At 40.4% G+C, this 13,658-nt stretch overlaps 1 protein-coding gene across 2 annotated transcripts in view; it reads right to left on the bottom strand.

Annotated features, from left to right (window-relative positions):
* The window catches only part of SYDE2 (synapse defective Rho GTPase homolog 2), a 42,520-nt gene extending 30,438 nt beyond the window's left edge, over positions 1-12,082 (bottom strand). For both annotated transcript variants that reach the window (XM_005888444.3, XM_070367759.1), the window contains exons 1-2: positions 11,359-12,082; positions 2,714-3,409 (exon numbers count right to left, since the gene is read on the bottom strand). In XM_005888444.3, the coding sequence (XP_005888506.2) occupies positions 2,714-3,409; positions 11,359-12,082 (1,420 nt within the window). The remainder of the gene's footprint in view (positions 1-2,713; positions 3,410-11,358) is intronic.
* Between the last annotated feature and the right edge of the window lie 1,576 nt (positions 12,083-13,658).

Raw genomic sequence — 13,658 nt, 5'->3', positions numbered from 1 at the left:
AGAGCTGAAACATGACCAAGTTCAACATTCACTTAAAATTAAACCACAATTATACTAATCAAATCATGTTGATGTATGGCAAAACCAATACAATATTGTAAAGTAAAAAAATAATAATTAATTAATTTAAAAAAGAAAGAAAAGAAAAGTGAAGTTGCTCAGTTATGTCCAACTCTTTGCGACCCCATGGATAGTAGCCTGCACCAGGCTCCTCCGTTCATGGGACTTTCTAGGGAAAGCAAAAAAGGAAAAATCTTTCAATATAAATTTATGAACCAGACTAGAATCAACTGAAACTGGCACATTCCCTTCAGCTCCTAGAACAGTAAATGGCACATGCTGCTGCTGCTGCTGCTGCTAAGTTGCTTCAGTTGTGTCCGACTCTGTGCGACCCCATAGACGGCAGCCCACCAGGCTCCCCTGTCCCTAGGATTCTCCAGGCATTGTTAGTTGCTTGTAAACTATAAACTTTTTAGGAAATAATAATATAGAAATTACCTATAATTTCTATAGGTAGAAGAGAAGAGAAGGCAATGGCACCCCACTCCAGTACTATTGCCTGGAAAATCCCATGGATGGAGGAGCCTGGTAGGCTGCAGTCCATGAGGTTGCTAAGAGTCGGACACGACTGAGTGACTTCACTTTCACTTTTCACTTTCATGCATTGGAGAAGGAAATGGCAACCCACTCCAGTGTTCTTGCCTGGAGAATCCCAGGGACAGCGGAGCCTGGTGGGCTTCTGTCTATGGGATCACACAGAGTCGGACACGACTGAAGTGACTTAGCAGCAGCAGCATAATAGTTACCAGCTGTAAAGACCAAGTAAAGATACTATTAATAGTAATCAATCTTAATGAAGCAAAACAGATCATGATAAAGATCACCACAGTAGTAGTGGAAACATTCTATTAATACCTAGCAATAAGGAACCAGTCAAATAGGGCACATCAACCCAATTAAATACTATAAAAATTGGGGAACAATAACATTAATCAATATGTAAGAATGGGGCTTCCCTCGTAGTTCAGTCGGTAAAGAATCTGCCTGCAATGCAGGACAGCCAGGTTCGATTCCTGGGTCAGGAAGATCCCGTGGAAAAGGAAATGGCAACCCACTCCACTATTCTTGCCTGGAGAATCCCACGGACAGAGGAGCCTGGCAGGCTACAGTCCATGGGGTCGCAAGAGTCAGACACGACTTAGCGACTAAACCACCATCACATGTAAGAATACAAAGTATAGATAATAAGTGAAATCAGCAAAACCCAAAAATAGTCCACTATGACAGCAACTAGATAAAAGGTACATATATATCCAGAAGTTAATAGGCAAAAAACAGTCATAATTGTGTCAGGATGATCATAAAACTGTCATTCATATTAAAAATACTTGAGCTTTCCTATTTCTTAATCAAAACATTATTTTGAAATTTAACCATTCTCTTTGCCTATTTCTCAACAGATTTTTGCCAGTGTTGCTAAAGAAAACATTATCACTTTAGGTAAATAACCTTTCTGATCATATTAAAACAAAAAAAAAGATTATACAAATAAATTGTCTAAATATCTCCTCTGGTCAACATAGGAATGTACTTGTTATAACAGTAAGCTTAAGAGAAGAATAACAGTAAAAAAGGAGACATAATTGACATCCTTCTGTACTTTCAAATTTGGGTGGTTGTTTTTGTTTTTTCGGTAATGTCTGTCCTCTTAACAGGTTCACAATTTGCAACAAACATAAAATAATAAAGTTTAAAGACAGTAACTTAAAGTGTATCTCACTTGACATACACTGACTTTCTAACACTGCTCTTATACTTAATGCCCTCTTGCCTTTTCTGCACCATTCCACACCCATCACCATCTGTCTGCCCTTCTCCTGCAAGCTTTCCTCATCACTCCACCTGGATCTCAACCTGTGTTTCAAAGTATTAGTTTATATATCATTTATTACTCTTCCCATCCACATTACAAAAGAAACACAGAGTCACTGTGGAAAATCAGTTTACACTTAGATATGCACACACACACAAAATTTTAATCCCAACACTGGGATGTACTACATCAAGGACTAAATTTAAAAAGAAGCACATCAGAAATCAAAGAAGAATAAAACCATTAGGTTGAACGATAACCTAATATACATTCAATTACTTCCTTTCTGGGTTCTGTATCTATTGTAGCACCTATTTGCAAAGTATTTACTTTCACCTCTGGTCTCTTTTTCTTCTTCTTTTCCTCTGTTTCTGAGGAAATGTAGGCACAAAAGTGAAAACTAATGACCACTAGTATACTGAACATAGAATTTTTCATCTGTGGCCAGGCTAGGTGTGAATGAATGAATACATGAATAAAGCAAAACAAGACATACATAAAGAATACATCTTGTCCAGTCCCCAAGACTCCATTCTTTCGACTAAGAGAAAAGTAATTACTGCCTCGATGGACAGACATATTAAACCACACCATACACACTAAAAGTTGGTGTAGGATTCCAGCTCCTTCACCCCTTACAAAACTAAGTCTGTGATAGGAATAATTAAACCAGCATGTACATAAAAGTGTTTACAAATCTTTTTGAGTTTTATTTTCATGAAAATACACTCACATTGTAAGGAAAGGTACAAGGCTACAATAAACATCTATACTTAGTTTTAGATACCACCAAAGAATTAAAAATGAAAGAAGAAACAGCAGATACATGATCATCTTTACCTGAAAAAGGAGATTTCAACATGGGACTGTCCTCTATAATTATACGTTCTTGCATCTTGTGTCTATGCCTTTGCTTGTACCGCTGCACAAACTCTGTGGGACAGATGGAATCTACAGGATTTATCTCGTGTGACTGTGTGGTCTGAACATCACCTGTGTGTTCCGAAGAGCAAAACGAGTCTTCAGTGTACTGCTCTGCTTTCATTAGGTTACTGCCAGATAATACTCTCAAACTGACATCAGGAAATTTCAGAACCGCAGAGTCTGTCTCACCAAAACTCAAGGCATTTGAAATACCAAAGTCATCATCCTCAGGAATGGGGTTGTACCATATTTCTCCTTCATCATCTGCATCATTTTCCTCATTAAAGTCTAATGAACAGTTTCTTGATAATGAAGAATTTGTAGCATTACACACCATATACGTACAATATTCATCAGATGATTTGAGAAAAGGCTGTGACAGCTGCTGTTTAGGTAGAGAAATGGGTGAAACAGATAAATGACTTATATCTTGGCATTTCTTATTTTCTTCTTCCAAATTAAAAGATCTCAGAGTACTTTGATATAGCCAATTGCGTTTCTTTGACACAGTGATGCTGTTAAGTGGCTTATGACCCCTGAAGCCAATATTATCCTTCAGATCCTTAAGTTCATTTCTCTTCATTGAAGACTCACAGACATTTTCAAATAAATCTGTTTCAAAGAGAAAAAGAAGGTAGAATATAATACCTCACATACCAAGAAAGACATGTCACTTAAGACCAGTTATTAAAATACTGTTTTTAAAAAGATAAAAAGAAAAAAAATATTAATCACATTCAGAGACTAAATTTAAATAAGAAAAACTTTGGATTTTCCACCTAAACTTGATTTCTATTATTTAGTTATCAGGTACCATAAGAATTCTTAAGAAAAACGATAAACAAACTCTGAAACCACCTTTATTAATATCATAGGGCTAAAACAGCTTTATCCTAGGCAAAACATGTTTTATAAAAAGCTTGTATAGAATGCTTGGTACACAGCATGCCTTTAATTAATATGAGTAACTTTCAACTCACTACTACAAGAACTTTAGAAACTACAAATATTATTACCTTTTCACAAAAAGATTAATAAATCTTTCAAAAATAAAATCTTTTAAAAATAAATCTAAAGATTGAATAAATCTTTCAAAATAAACATTCCTCATTTATTACTAAGTATCTTACTGAATATTGAAATTTCAAAATAACTTTTGTTTTCTAACCACATAATGTAGCAGCAACTCATACAGAGTTTAAGTTCTAAATATCTAGAGCAAAATAAAAATTAAAAATCCCTAAGAAGACCCTTGATTAGGACTAAGTATCCTGTGTCACAATAAACACAATACAGCTGTATTACTGATAGGCATAAGCTTAAGTAGCAAGAATACAAGAATGAACAAAATGATCCCTGCCCTTAAGGAATTCATAGCCCAATGTGGAACATCAAATACTTAGATATGTGCATGTATTAATATAATGGATAAGACTCTAAAAATGTATATATAATATTAATTCCATATAAAGGGGAAAATTTTTACACTTCAAAAAGTCACATAAAGCCGGCTTCAGTGAGTGTCAATAAACTAAATATATATTGTAATGCTAATTTACTATGCATAAATAATTAAAACAAAACCATATTTTTAATTTTAAGATCATGCCAGGTTTGTAAACTATGATCTGTGCTACTTTGAGTGTGTATACAGTTGATTCATTTTAGTATTACAGCAAGTAAAATATAGTAGTCTAGTAACAGAGAGTGATAAAAACACATTAAACTTTGAGGAGCTTAGCAACACCAAAAAATTAGGTTCATGTATAATCAAGGTTTTCAGTAACCTCCCTTCTACTGAAAAAAATCATTTGAAAATGTAAATTTGCCCTCTTTATAACCCTAAATGTTACCTAATCAAGCAGATTAATTTAAAAACAAAACAAAGCCTTAAACACAAACTGGGCTTCAAGTTCAATTAGTTCCAGAGGCAAGAATAGAGGAACAGACTTAGAAGGGAAGAAATCTCCCATGAATGCCTACTATGTCAGATATTTATTTACTCAAGAAATATTTACTGAGTGCCTATTATGTGGCAGGAACAAGAGATAAAGCAGTAAGAAAGCCCTTAACCTCCTTTAACTCACCACAATAATCCTGAGACAGGTTGAATTAGTTCCATAAGCTTCAAACATATGAGGAATATGGTCAAGGTGTTAGCCCTAGGATTCAAATTTAAGTCTGTCTTTAACTTATATGCAGAGTACATCATGAGAAACGCTGGGCTGGAAGAAGCACAAGCTGGAATCAAGACTGCCGGGAGAAATATCAATAACCTCAGATATGCAGATGACACCACCCTTACGGCAGAAAGTGAAGAGGAACTAAAAAGCCTCTTGATGAAGGTGAAAGAGGAGAGTGAAAAAGTTGGCTTAAAGCTCAACATTCAGAAAACTAAGATCATGGCATCTGGTCCCATCACTTCATGGCAAATAGATGGGGAAACAGTGGAAACAGTGTCAGACTTTATTTTTCTGGGCTCCAAAATCACTGCAGATGGTGACTGCAGCCATGAAATTAAAAGACACTTACTCCTTGGAAGGAAAGTTTTGACCAACCTAGATAGCATACTGAAAAGCAGAGATATTACTTTGCCAACAAACCATGCTCTCACCTGTCTCCCCCACAGCATGCCAGCTACTAAAAGTATGGAAGTAGGTGACCCTCTCTGAACATGATGATAGTATCAACCCAATTAACCTTATAGGGTGGCTCCTAGGATTAAGTAAGGTAATGTTTGAAATACTTTGAAACTATACAGTACTACTCAGAAAAGTCAAGTAACTTGCCTGAGATCACCTACTGGTAAATGGAAGAGGCAGCACTCAAACCGATTACAAAGTCTACAGGAGTACACCTGGACTACTACTAAAGGATACCCACCTCCACTCTCCCAGAATCTAATATGCAAACATTTAATAGATATTCAATAAATATCTTGAATTGATTTAATTTAATCAATGAAACCTGAAGATTCAAGAGCTTGGTTCCATCTCCTTTACACTTAAAATTAACAACAGTCCTGGACCTGTATCCAGAAAAGACGAAAACTCTAATTCAAAAAGAAACATGTAGCTTCATTTTCATAGCAGCATTATTTACAATAGCCAAGATATGGAAGCAATCTAAGTGTCCATTGACAGATGAATGGATAGGGAAGATGTGATACATACATATGCAATAGAATATTACTTAGCCATAAAAAGAGTGAAATAATGCCACTTGTGGCAACATGGATGGACCTTTAGATTATCATACTAAGTGAAATAAGTCTAACAAATACAATATGCTACCACTTATATGTGGAATCTAAAAAAATGATACAGGGACTTCCCTGGTGGTCGAGTGGTTAAGAATCTGCCTGCCAATGCAGGGGACATGGTTTCAATCCCTGGTCCAGGAAGACCCCACATGTCCTGGAGCAACTAAGTCCATATGTAGGCTTATGAAGAGAAGCCCACACTCACTGCAACTCAAGAAAGCCCACATGCAGCAGCGAAGACCCAGCACAGCCAAAAATAATTGTTTTTTTAATTAAAAACAATTTTTAAATGATACAAATGAACTTTTAGTTCTAAAACAGAAACAGACTCACAGACACAAACTTATGATTACCAAAGGGGAAGGAGAGGTGGGATAAATTAGGAGTTTGCAATTCTGGCTGGAGAGTGATCTGCAATGATCTGAAGTTGAGAAAGATAGTCCTAAGGAACACTGGGAAGTGAACTAGAGGGCACCACTTTAGGAGCACTTCTTTATTCTACTCATCTTTTCCTCTGTGCCTTTTTCATCTTTTCCTCTCTTATGCCTCCTCCTTACTTTCAGAGAACTAAAAACAGTCTCAAAATTCCCTTCTCTACTTTTCTATCCCCAAAGCTAGCACACAGCATTTTTCTTAAGAGTTTTTACTGCTTCTAAAGTGGTGTCCTCTAGTTCAATTCCCAGTGTTCCTTAAGGCTGTCTTTTTCAACTTCAGATCACTATCCAAACAGAATCTTAATGACCTGGGACAAGGCAATATTTTCACAAAGCGTGCTTGCCTTTCTCTTGATAACAGCTAAGTGCCAGGCATGGTACCAAATGGATTATCTTTTTTCATCTTCACAGCAACCTGAAGATTGGGGCTATGCAGGGTTGAGTAACTTGTCCAAAGTCTTAAGCCTGGTAAGTGGTCGATTTGATCAGAAACCCAAAACCTCTATTCTACTAGCCATTACATTATATGGCCTCCTCTCTTGCTGATTCTAAAATCGTTTACCTTTATTGGTGCAAGGCAAGACCAACACAGAGAGAACTGCTTATACTTGTCATAGATAAGTAGTAAGTATAAGTTCATGCTTAACAAAACTGAAGCAGAGGGATTTCCCTGGTGGTCCAGTGGTTAAGAATCCACCTGCCAATGCAGGGGACACAGGTTCGATCCCTGGTCTGGGAAGATCCCACATGCCGAAGAGCAACTAAAACCATGGGCCATAACTACTGAGCCCACATGCTGCAACTCCTGAAGCTTGTGAGCCCAGAGCCTATGCTCCACAAGAGAAGCCACCACAGTGAAAAGGCTGCTCACCACAAGTACAACAGCAAAGACCCAGCACAACCAAAAATAAATAAATAAAAATTAAAAAAAAACAAAAACAAAAAACGGAAGCAGAAAGAGCTCAAGCACTTTGCTCTAATAAAGGGGTTAGCATAAGTACCAAGTGCCAGAATAAAGTAGAATGCTTTTTCAAAACATTTAACAAAATATCAAGATAGGTGATTGGAGGTACCCAGAATTACAGAGGCTTACTATTCTAAAAGTGTATACCAAATAACATCTATACTGGTAGTTTGTTAAAATGTAGAACCTCAAGGTTCCACCCTCACATATATTAAACCTTCATTTTAACAACCAATAGTCTTGGAGATTCTCAAAACATTAAGCACCATTTAGAAATGTAGGACTTTCAAAAATCAACACAATACTGCTTTCTGCTGAATTTGTAATTCTCAGTGTTTTCCTGCCACCAGCAACTCTGATGTTTTATGGCACTCTTCCCAAAACAAAAAAACAGAAACTAAAAAATGGACCTGCTTGCTTCTGGGGCCACGATGGCAGAATTTCTAACAGAAGGATTTAGATGTAGAAGACAGACAAAAATTACTTGCCTACATAGTTTTACTAGTCTTGAAAGGGCTAATGCATGAAAGAATTTATTGGAAAAACCCATAAAGAAAATATAGCTCATAAAGTTACAAAAATGGAGCCACATATATTTCAGAAAACAGAATTGGTAGGAATCTGCATTAAGCGTCAACTTCAATTTAAGATATAATGCAAAGATCATACCAGCTATTTAATACTACTTGTTACCTGCCCTAATTTTTCTTCTTTCACAGATCATGGAACAAGAAGAGTACAGTCAAAGTAGGCTAATTGTTTTTTAAAGCGGTAAAAGGCCAAGCTAGCTCAACTTGGTGCTCAACTTGAAAATAAACTTTTCCATTTATTTTTGAGTACTATCTGCTAATTAAATTTATAAAGACTTATAATGAAGTACAGTAAATAAATTAAAATTCCCTTTTATGGCTTGTGGAAACTTAACAGTATTTACTAGGGAATGACTTTAGATTTCTTAAATAATCATCTCAACTAGTAACAAACTGGCCAATCTATGAACACTACATTCTGCATCAGATTACTGGCAGCATTATAATATCAAAAATTTTAATGATTCTTAATAGGAGCCAGAAATCAAAACAGAAAACCACTTTGGCTTCCATTTGTCATATGGTCTCAAAAATTTCCAAAACACCTATGTAGACTAGGTATCTCTATCCCCCTATATAGTTGTTCTGTGTTATAAATTCTAACTATGACTGTATTTTGAAAGAAAATATCCTCACAAATCATATTGTATAGCAAAACGTGATAGAAACCTTTAGGCTGTTTAACATCTTTATACAATCAAGAATGTACTGCTTCATCAGGACTGCCTGGTTAATTTTTTAGAAAACATGATTAGAAACAGAATCCAAGTAACCAATTTGAACTAATTAAAGGTAAAAGTGTTAAGTGGATATAGCAATTGATTCTATTCTAGGAGTCCCTCAACTTTTTTGCAACTTTGAGGAAGTTACTTATTTTCCATCTCCTCAATCCAAGCAATGTAAGAGAATTAATTAGATCAAACCTCTAAGGAAATTTAGAGTCCCTTTGCTTGCGCATGTGCTCAGTTACTCAGTCATCCGACTCTTTGAGATCCCATGGAATTCTCCAGGCAAGAATACAGGAGTGGGTGTCAATTCCTCCACCAGGGGATCTTCCCGACCCAGGGATATAATCCAGGTTTCTTGAACTGCAGGCAGATTTCTTACCACTGAGACATCGGGGAAGCCCATCAAGTCCCTTTGACATTATGTAAATAGGGATTTTGGAGTTATAAAGACTTGAGTTTGAATCCACATAATAGTTTGGACCTATATACTAGTATACATAAACCATATACTAATTTAAGTGACCTTGGGCAAAGTACTTAACCTCTTATTTGCTGTTGCTGTTCAATAATAGCTGTCATACCTTCACGTGGGGGTGGTGGTGGTGAGAGGATGGTGGTGTAATAAAGATTATATGCAGACCCTTTAAAGTATCCAGAATGTTTTTAGTAAATTCAACTAACCATCATAAAAAGCAATTTTTAAAAAAAGACTAAACTCTTCAAATCTATACTAGATATATAATCATTGCATAAAGTATTTTTATCTTTCCTAAAAGATAAACTAACGATTTGAAAGGAAACAATATCTAAGTAAGTTTTTTAAACCAGAGGTTACCTAAACTTTTGTTTAGATTTCTTGTGAAATATCTAATTTATACACAGTAAATATCTAATTTATACATAGAATCACATAGTAATTCTAATGTCATTTATTTTAAAATTAATTTCATTTACTTAGTTTCTCAATGAAAAAAAATCAATGAATTCATTCTTAAAAGTTACTGCATTTATTATTACTTTTAAAAAAACTTGAATTTTTCCACAACAGCTGAGAATATTAAAAGCCATCAGATAGTAATGTTTAACCTTTGCAACAAAAGGGTAATACATATTTTACTGAAGTTTTATACAGATTTTTGTTATAGCTAAAAGTTAACTGTCTTACAAAGAGTTAACTGTACCAAAATCAGTGGAGGTAAAGGTATATTAGCAATAAAATATAATAAATGATTACAAATACTTTACTACTGGAAATGCATATTTTAATGTGAACTTAGCATAAAGTACATCTTTTTTCACAAAAATCTGCATTCTACTATCTTTTTATTTACGTGGAATGGAAAAAGTTTGAGGGAAAATTTTGACAGGTGTGGGTTAGAACTTCATAGATTCAAAAAAACTTTTCTAGTTTTGCATACACTTGAAGTGAATCATTTGACTCGTCTTCATTGTGTAATAAAAAGTTTTGTGAACTTTGTTTCTCCTCAGTTTTGTGTTTATTGGTTAAAAAAGTTAATGTGTACAAACCTAGCCCTGTAGGATTTGTAATTCTTAACAGGGAAACAGCCAAGTACTGTGAATACTTTTACATTTCAGCATTTAATATTTTTAAAATTATTACTAATATGTAAGTCATTATGTTCACTATAAGTCTTTAAGAGTGTAATCCAAAAGATCATGTTTTTGGCTCAGTTTGAAGGTACTTCTTTCACAAGAGAATTTTTTGTTATTTACAACTTCAGAGATTTTTAGAATTGATAATGTAAACTTTCAGTGAAAACTAAAAATCACACATACGAAACAGGGAGCAAAATCCTATTATTAGGACAAATATACTTTTTACAAATGACTTTAAATGTCCACACTTTCTTTAAAAGTACATAACACATACTTTTCTTTTGATTAAAATCCAAGTGCCCTTCATTTTCCACAATAAGAAGATTATCTAGAGCTAGGTTTGGGGGTTAGGGAGGGGAGGGAAAGGTGAAGAGAAGAAACAAGTGAAATCCTACCCGACTAAAAAATTTTTTTACTATGATAGTTTTTTCGGTTTACTTTGGCTTTGGGTTTTGGTTGTGTATATGTCTGTGTGCACGAACGCTCCTAGGGTGGGGGAGAGTGAGGAGGTGTAATGACTAAAATGACAGTTTAAAAAGCCCATAAAGTCTAACTTGGATCAAATTCAAATTCACAAACTCCACAAAAGTCTACAGTTTGCCTAGAGCTACAAAGAATAAAAATCAAGGCAGCACCGCCCAACCCTTAAATCCACTAAAAGGTGTGTGGTGAACTTAACCTTTACTCACTGTTTCGCTTAGGAGTAGGTACACTGGTTCTTAGAGAAGAAAAGACAAACCCCCCCAAGTTCCTCATGCCACTGTCAAAAAAAAAAAAAGGCAAAAAACGAGAGAATGTATGATCCTAGGTAACCGGGAAATCGTATCAGGCTGCCATTGACATGACACTCACTTTGGCACGGGCACGTACCTGTCTGCAAAACCATAATCTTCGCTCTAAAACCGAAGCCCGCTCGGTAAACTTTAAGGCTCAAAGAGTTAGCATGTTGACTGCAAGGCATCCTACCTGTCAGCGTAATTCTTTGGTCTGGAGGCACCGACAGGATTTGGCTTTCCCGCATTTTCAAAGAGCCCAGATTTGAAGCGGTTGCCTGAGCACCCGTGCCATCGGGGGGTGTCCTACGGGCCCGACCCTTCATTCCCAAGGACAGCAGACGTCCTTTGTACATCCACTTCTGCAGCTTCTTGACTGTCACCGCGGGCGGCCTGAGGAAGGGGAGCCCCTCCTGGCCGTCCCCTTTGCCGCGGCTTCCCGTGGAGCGGCCAGGGTCCTCGGATCTGGGAAGCCGGGGGCCCGAGGGCGCCGCGGCCCGGGCGCTGCCTCCGCTCCAGCCGTGCATCCCGCCTCCACGTGGCGGCGGCTCGTCGGGCTCCCTGCGCGTACCGCACCAGATCCAGCTGTCGCTCGGCCACCGCTGGAAGGGAGGCGTTTTGGCACCCACCTGGAGGCTGTCGAGACTTCTGCTGCAGGACAGCCGCATCCAAGGAGTCCGTGGGCGGCCTCCCCCCGACTCCCCAGGAGGCGACCGGGGCGGGGACACCTGCTGCCAAGGGCGGCCGCCGCCTCCGCGCTCCCAGACTCGGGGGCAGGCTCGGCGGTAGGCTCGGCGGTCCGCCGCGCCGCAGGGGGAAGGCGGCTGGCCCGGAGCCCGGGCTCCCGCAGGGCAACCGCGATCTGCCCAGCCCCGGTCGCCCCGCCGCGCGCCGGAGTCAGGGGGCAGGTCGTGCATGGCCTGGATCAGCAAATAATAGGCCTCTCGCAACTGGGTCTGCAGCCTGCCTGTCTCCAGGCGGCCGCCCTCCGCCCCGGGGAGGAGCCCACGGCCAGGGGAGGCGGGGGCCACAGCTCCGCCTCCGCCCCCTCAGGCTGGGACGCAGGCTGGAAGTCTCCCGGCAGGTTCTCGTAGTAGTCGGCGTCTTCCTCCTCGTCCTCTCCGCTGCCCTCGGAGCCCGGCGGGGCGTACAGAGAGGCACGAGTGAGCCCGCCGCCCGGCGGGGTGGCCTCCTTCCAGCCGCGCGGCCGAGGCCCAAGCGCCCCCGACCTCTCCGGCCGCCCTCCCGGGACCCCCGCCTTAGGACCCCACGCCTGAGGCGACGGCTGGGGCCGCTCCAGGTTCGGCCGAGCTCCGCTGGCGCGCTCGCCTGAGGGGGCGTCCCGGGAACCACCCGCGTCTCCCTCGGCAGCCGAAGAGGCCGCCACGGTGGCTGCTGCGGCCGCCCGGAGTCCGAGCCCTCCGGTGGCGTGGGGACCCCGTCTCCCCCGGAGCCTGGACAGCGTTTTCCTCAGAGGGTCCGTCATCCCTCTCTGCCTCAGCAGCCAGGCTCGCCCCCGGTGCGGGGAGAACTCGGAACCCCGCTCGCTAGAAAGCTGCGCTCGCGGAGGCGGCGGCGGCGGCGGCGGCTCCCCATGACCGACGCTGGCCCTCTCGGGCTCCTCACATACTTGGCATAACTCTGCCGCGGCAAGGGTGGGGGAGGGCGGTGCCGCCGCAGAGCGCATGCCCCGCAGCTCCGGGCTGCGAAGGGGCGCGCGGGCTGTTGGTGCAGCCTTGAGTTCCCCAGGTGGGCGCACCGCGCCGGGCGAGGCGAGGCGGAGGGCGGGGAGGGAGGTGGGTGAGAGCTAAAAGACCGACGGATAAGAAAGTGAACGCGTCGTGGGGGCTGGGAGGGGGGTGCAGTGAGAGTCGGGGCGGGAAAAATAAGAAGCGGGAAGGTGAGTCTGAGCGGGAAGCTGCAGAATTCTGGTTGGGGAGACAGAGACAGGGAAAGTGCCCTCCAGGCTGCCACTCCGTCACCTTCACCCCCCTCACCCCACGCCCCATTGCCACCATTGCACGAGGCGTGTCTAATGCAAGTCCTAGCTTGAGAGAAAACAAAGATTGTTTTGACGGACAAGGTATGAGTACAGGTGTATCTCAGTGCAGTGTGTTCTAGAAACATTCTGAATCATTTTAATTGTACAGGGAGCTGGCTAGTTCAAGGAAATTTGCAGCGATTCCTTTTCAGTTAGGAAAATCATTTTGTCCCAAAGATCACCATTGGTGTCTCTCTTTACAGGCTGTTTTTGTCGTTCGGTTAATGCATGCTAAAACAAAATTAATTCTGGCATACACCAAAACTTGCAGAAAGGAGCCGCTAGTCTCCCCACCCCCTATCTAACACTTCCTTTTCATTAGAACTGGGGTGAGAAACAACTGGGTTGAAATTTAGAAGCAATATTATTTAGAAATACCAACTCTCTCTCAAAAGCATTAAAGTCCATGTTCTGTGTAACAGCTGTAAAATACCTTGTGTTGCCACAGATTG

Source organism: Bos mutus, chromosome 3 (genome assembly GCF_027580195.1).
Source record: "Bos mutus isolate GX-2022 chromosome 3, NWIPB_WYAK_1.1, whole genome shotgun sequence".
Lineage (NCBI taxonomy): Eukaryota > Metazoa > Chordata > Mammalia > Artiodactyla > Bovidae > Bos > Bos mutus.
This window is presented reverse-complemented; position numbering and strand designations above follow the sequence as displayed.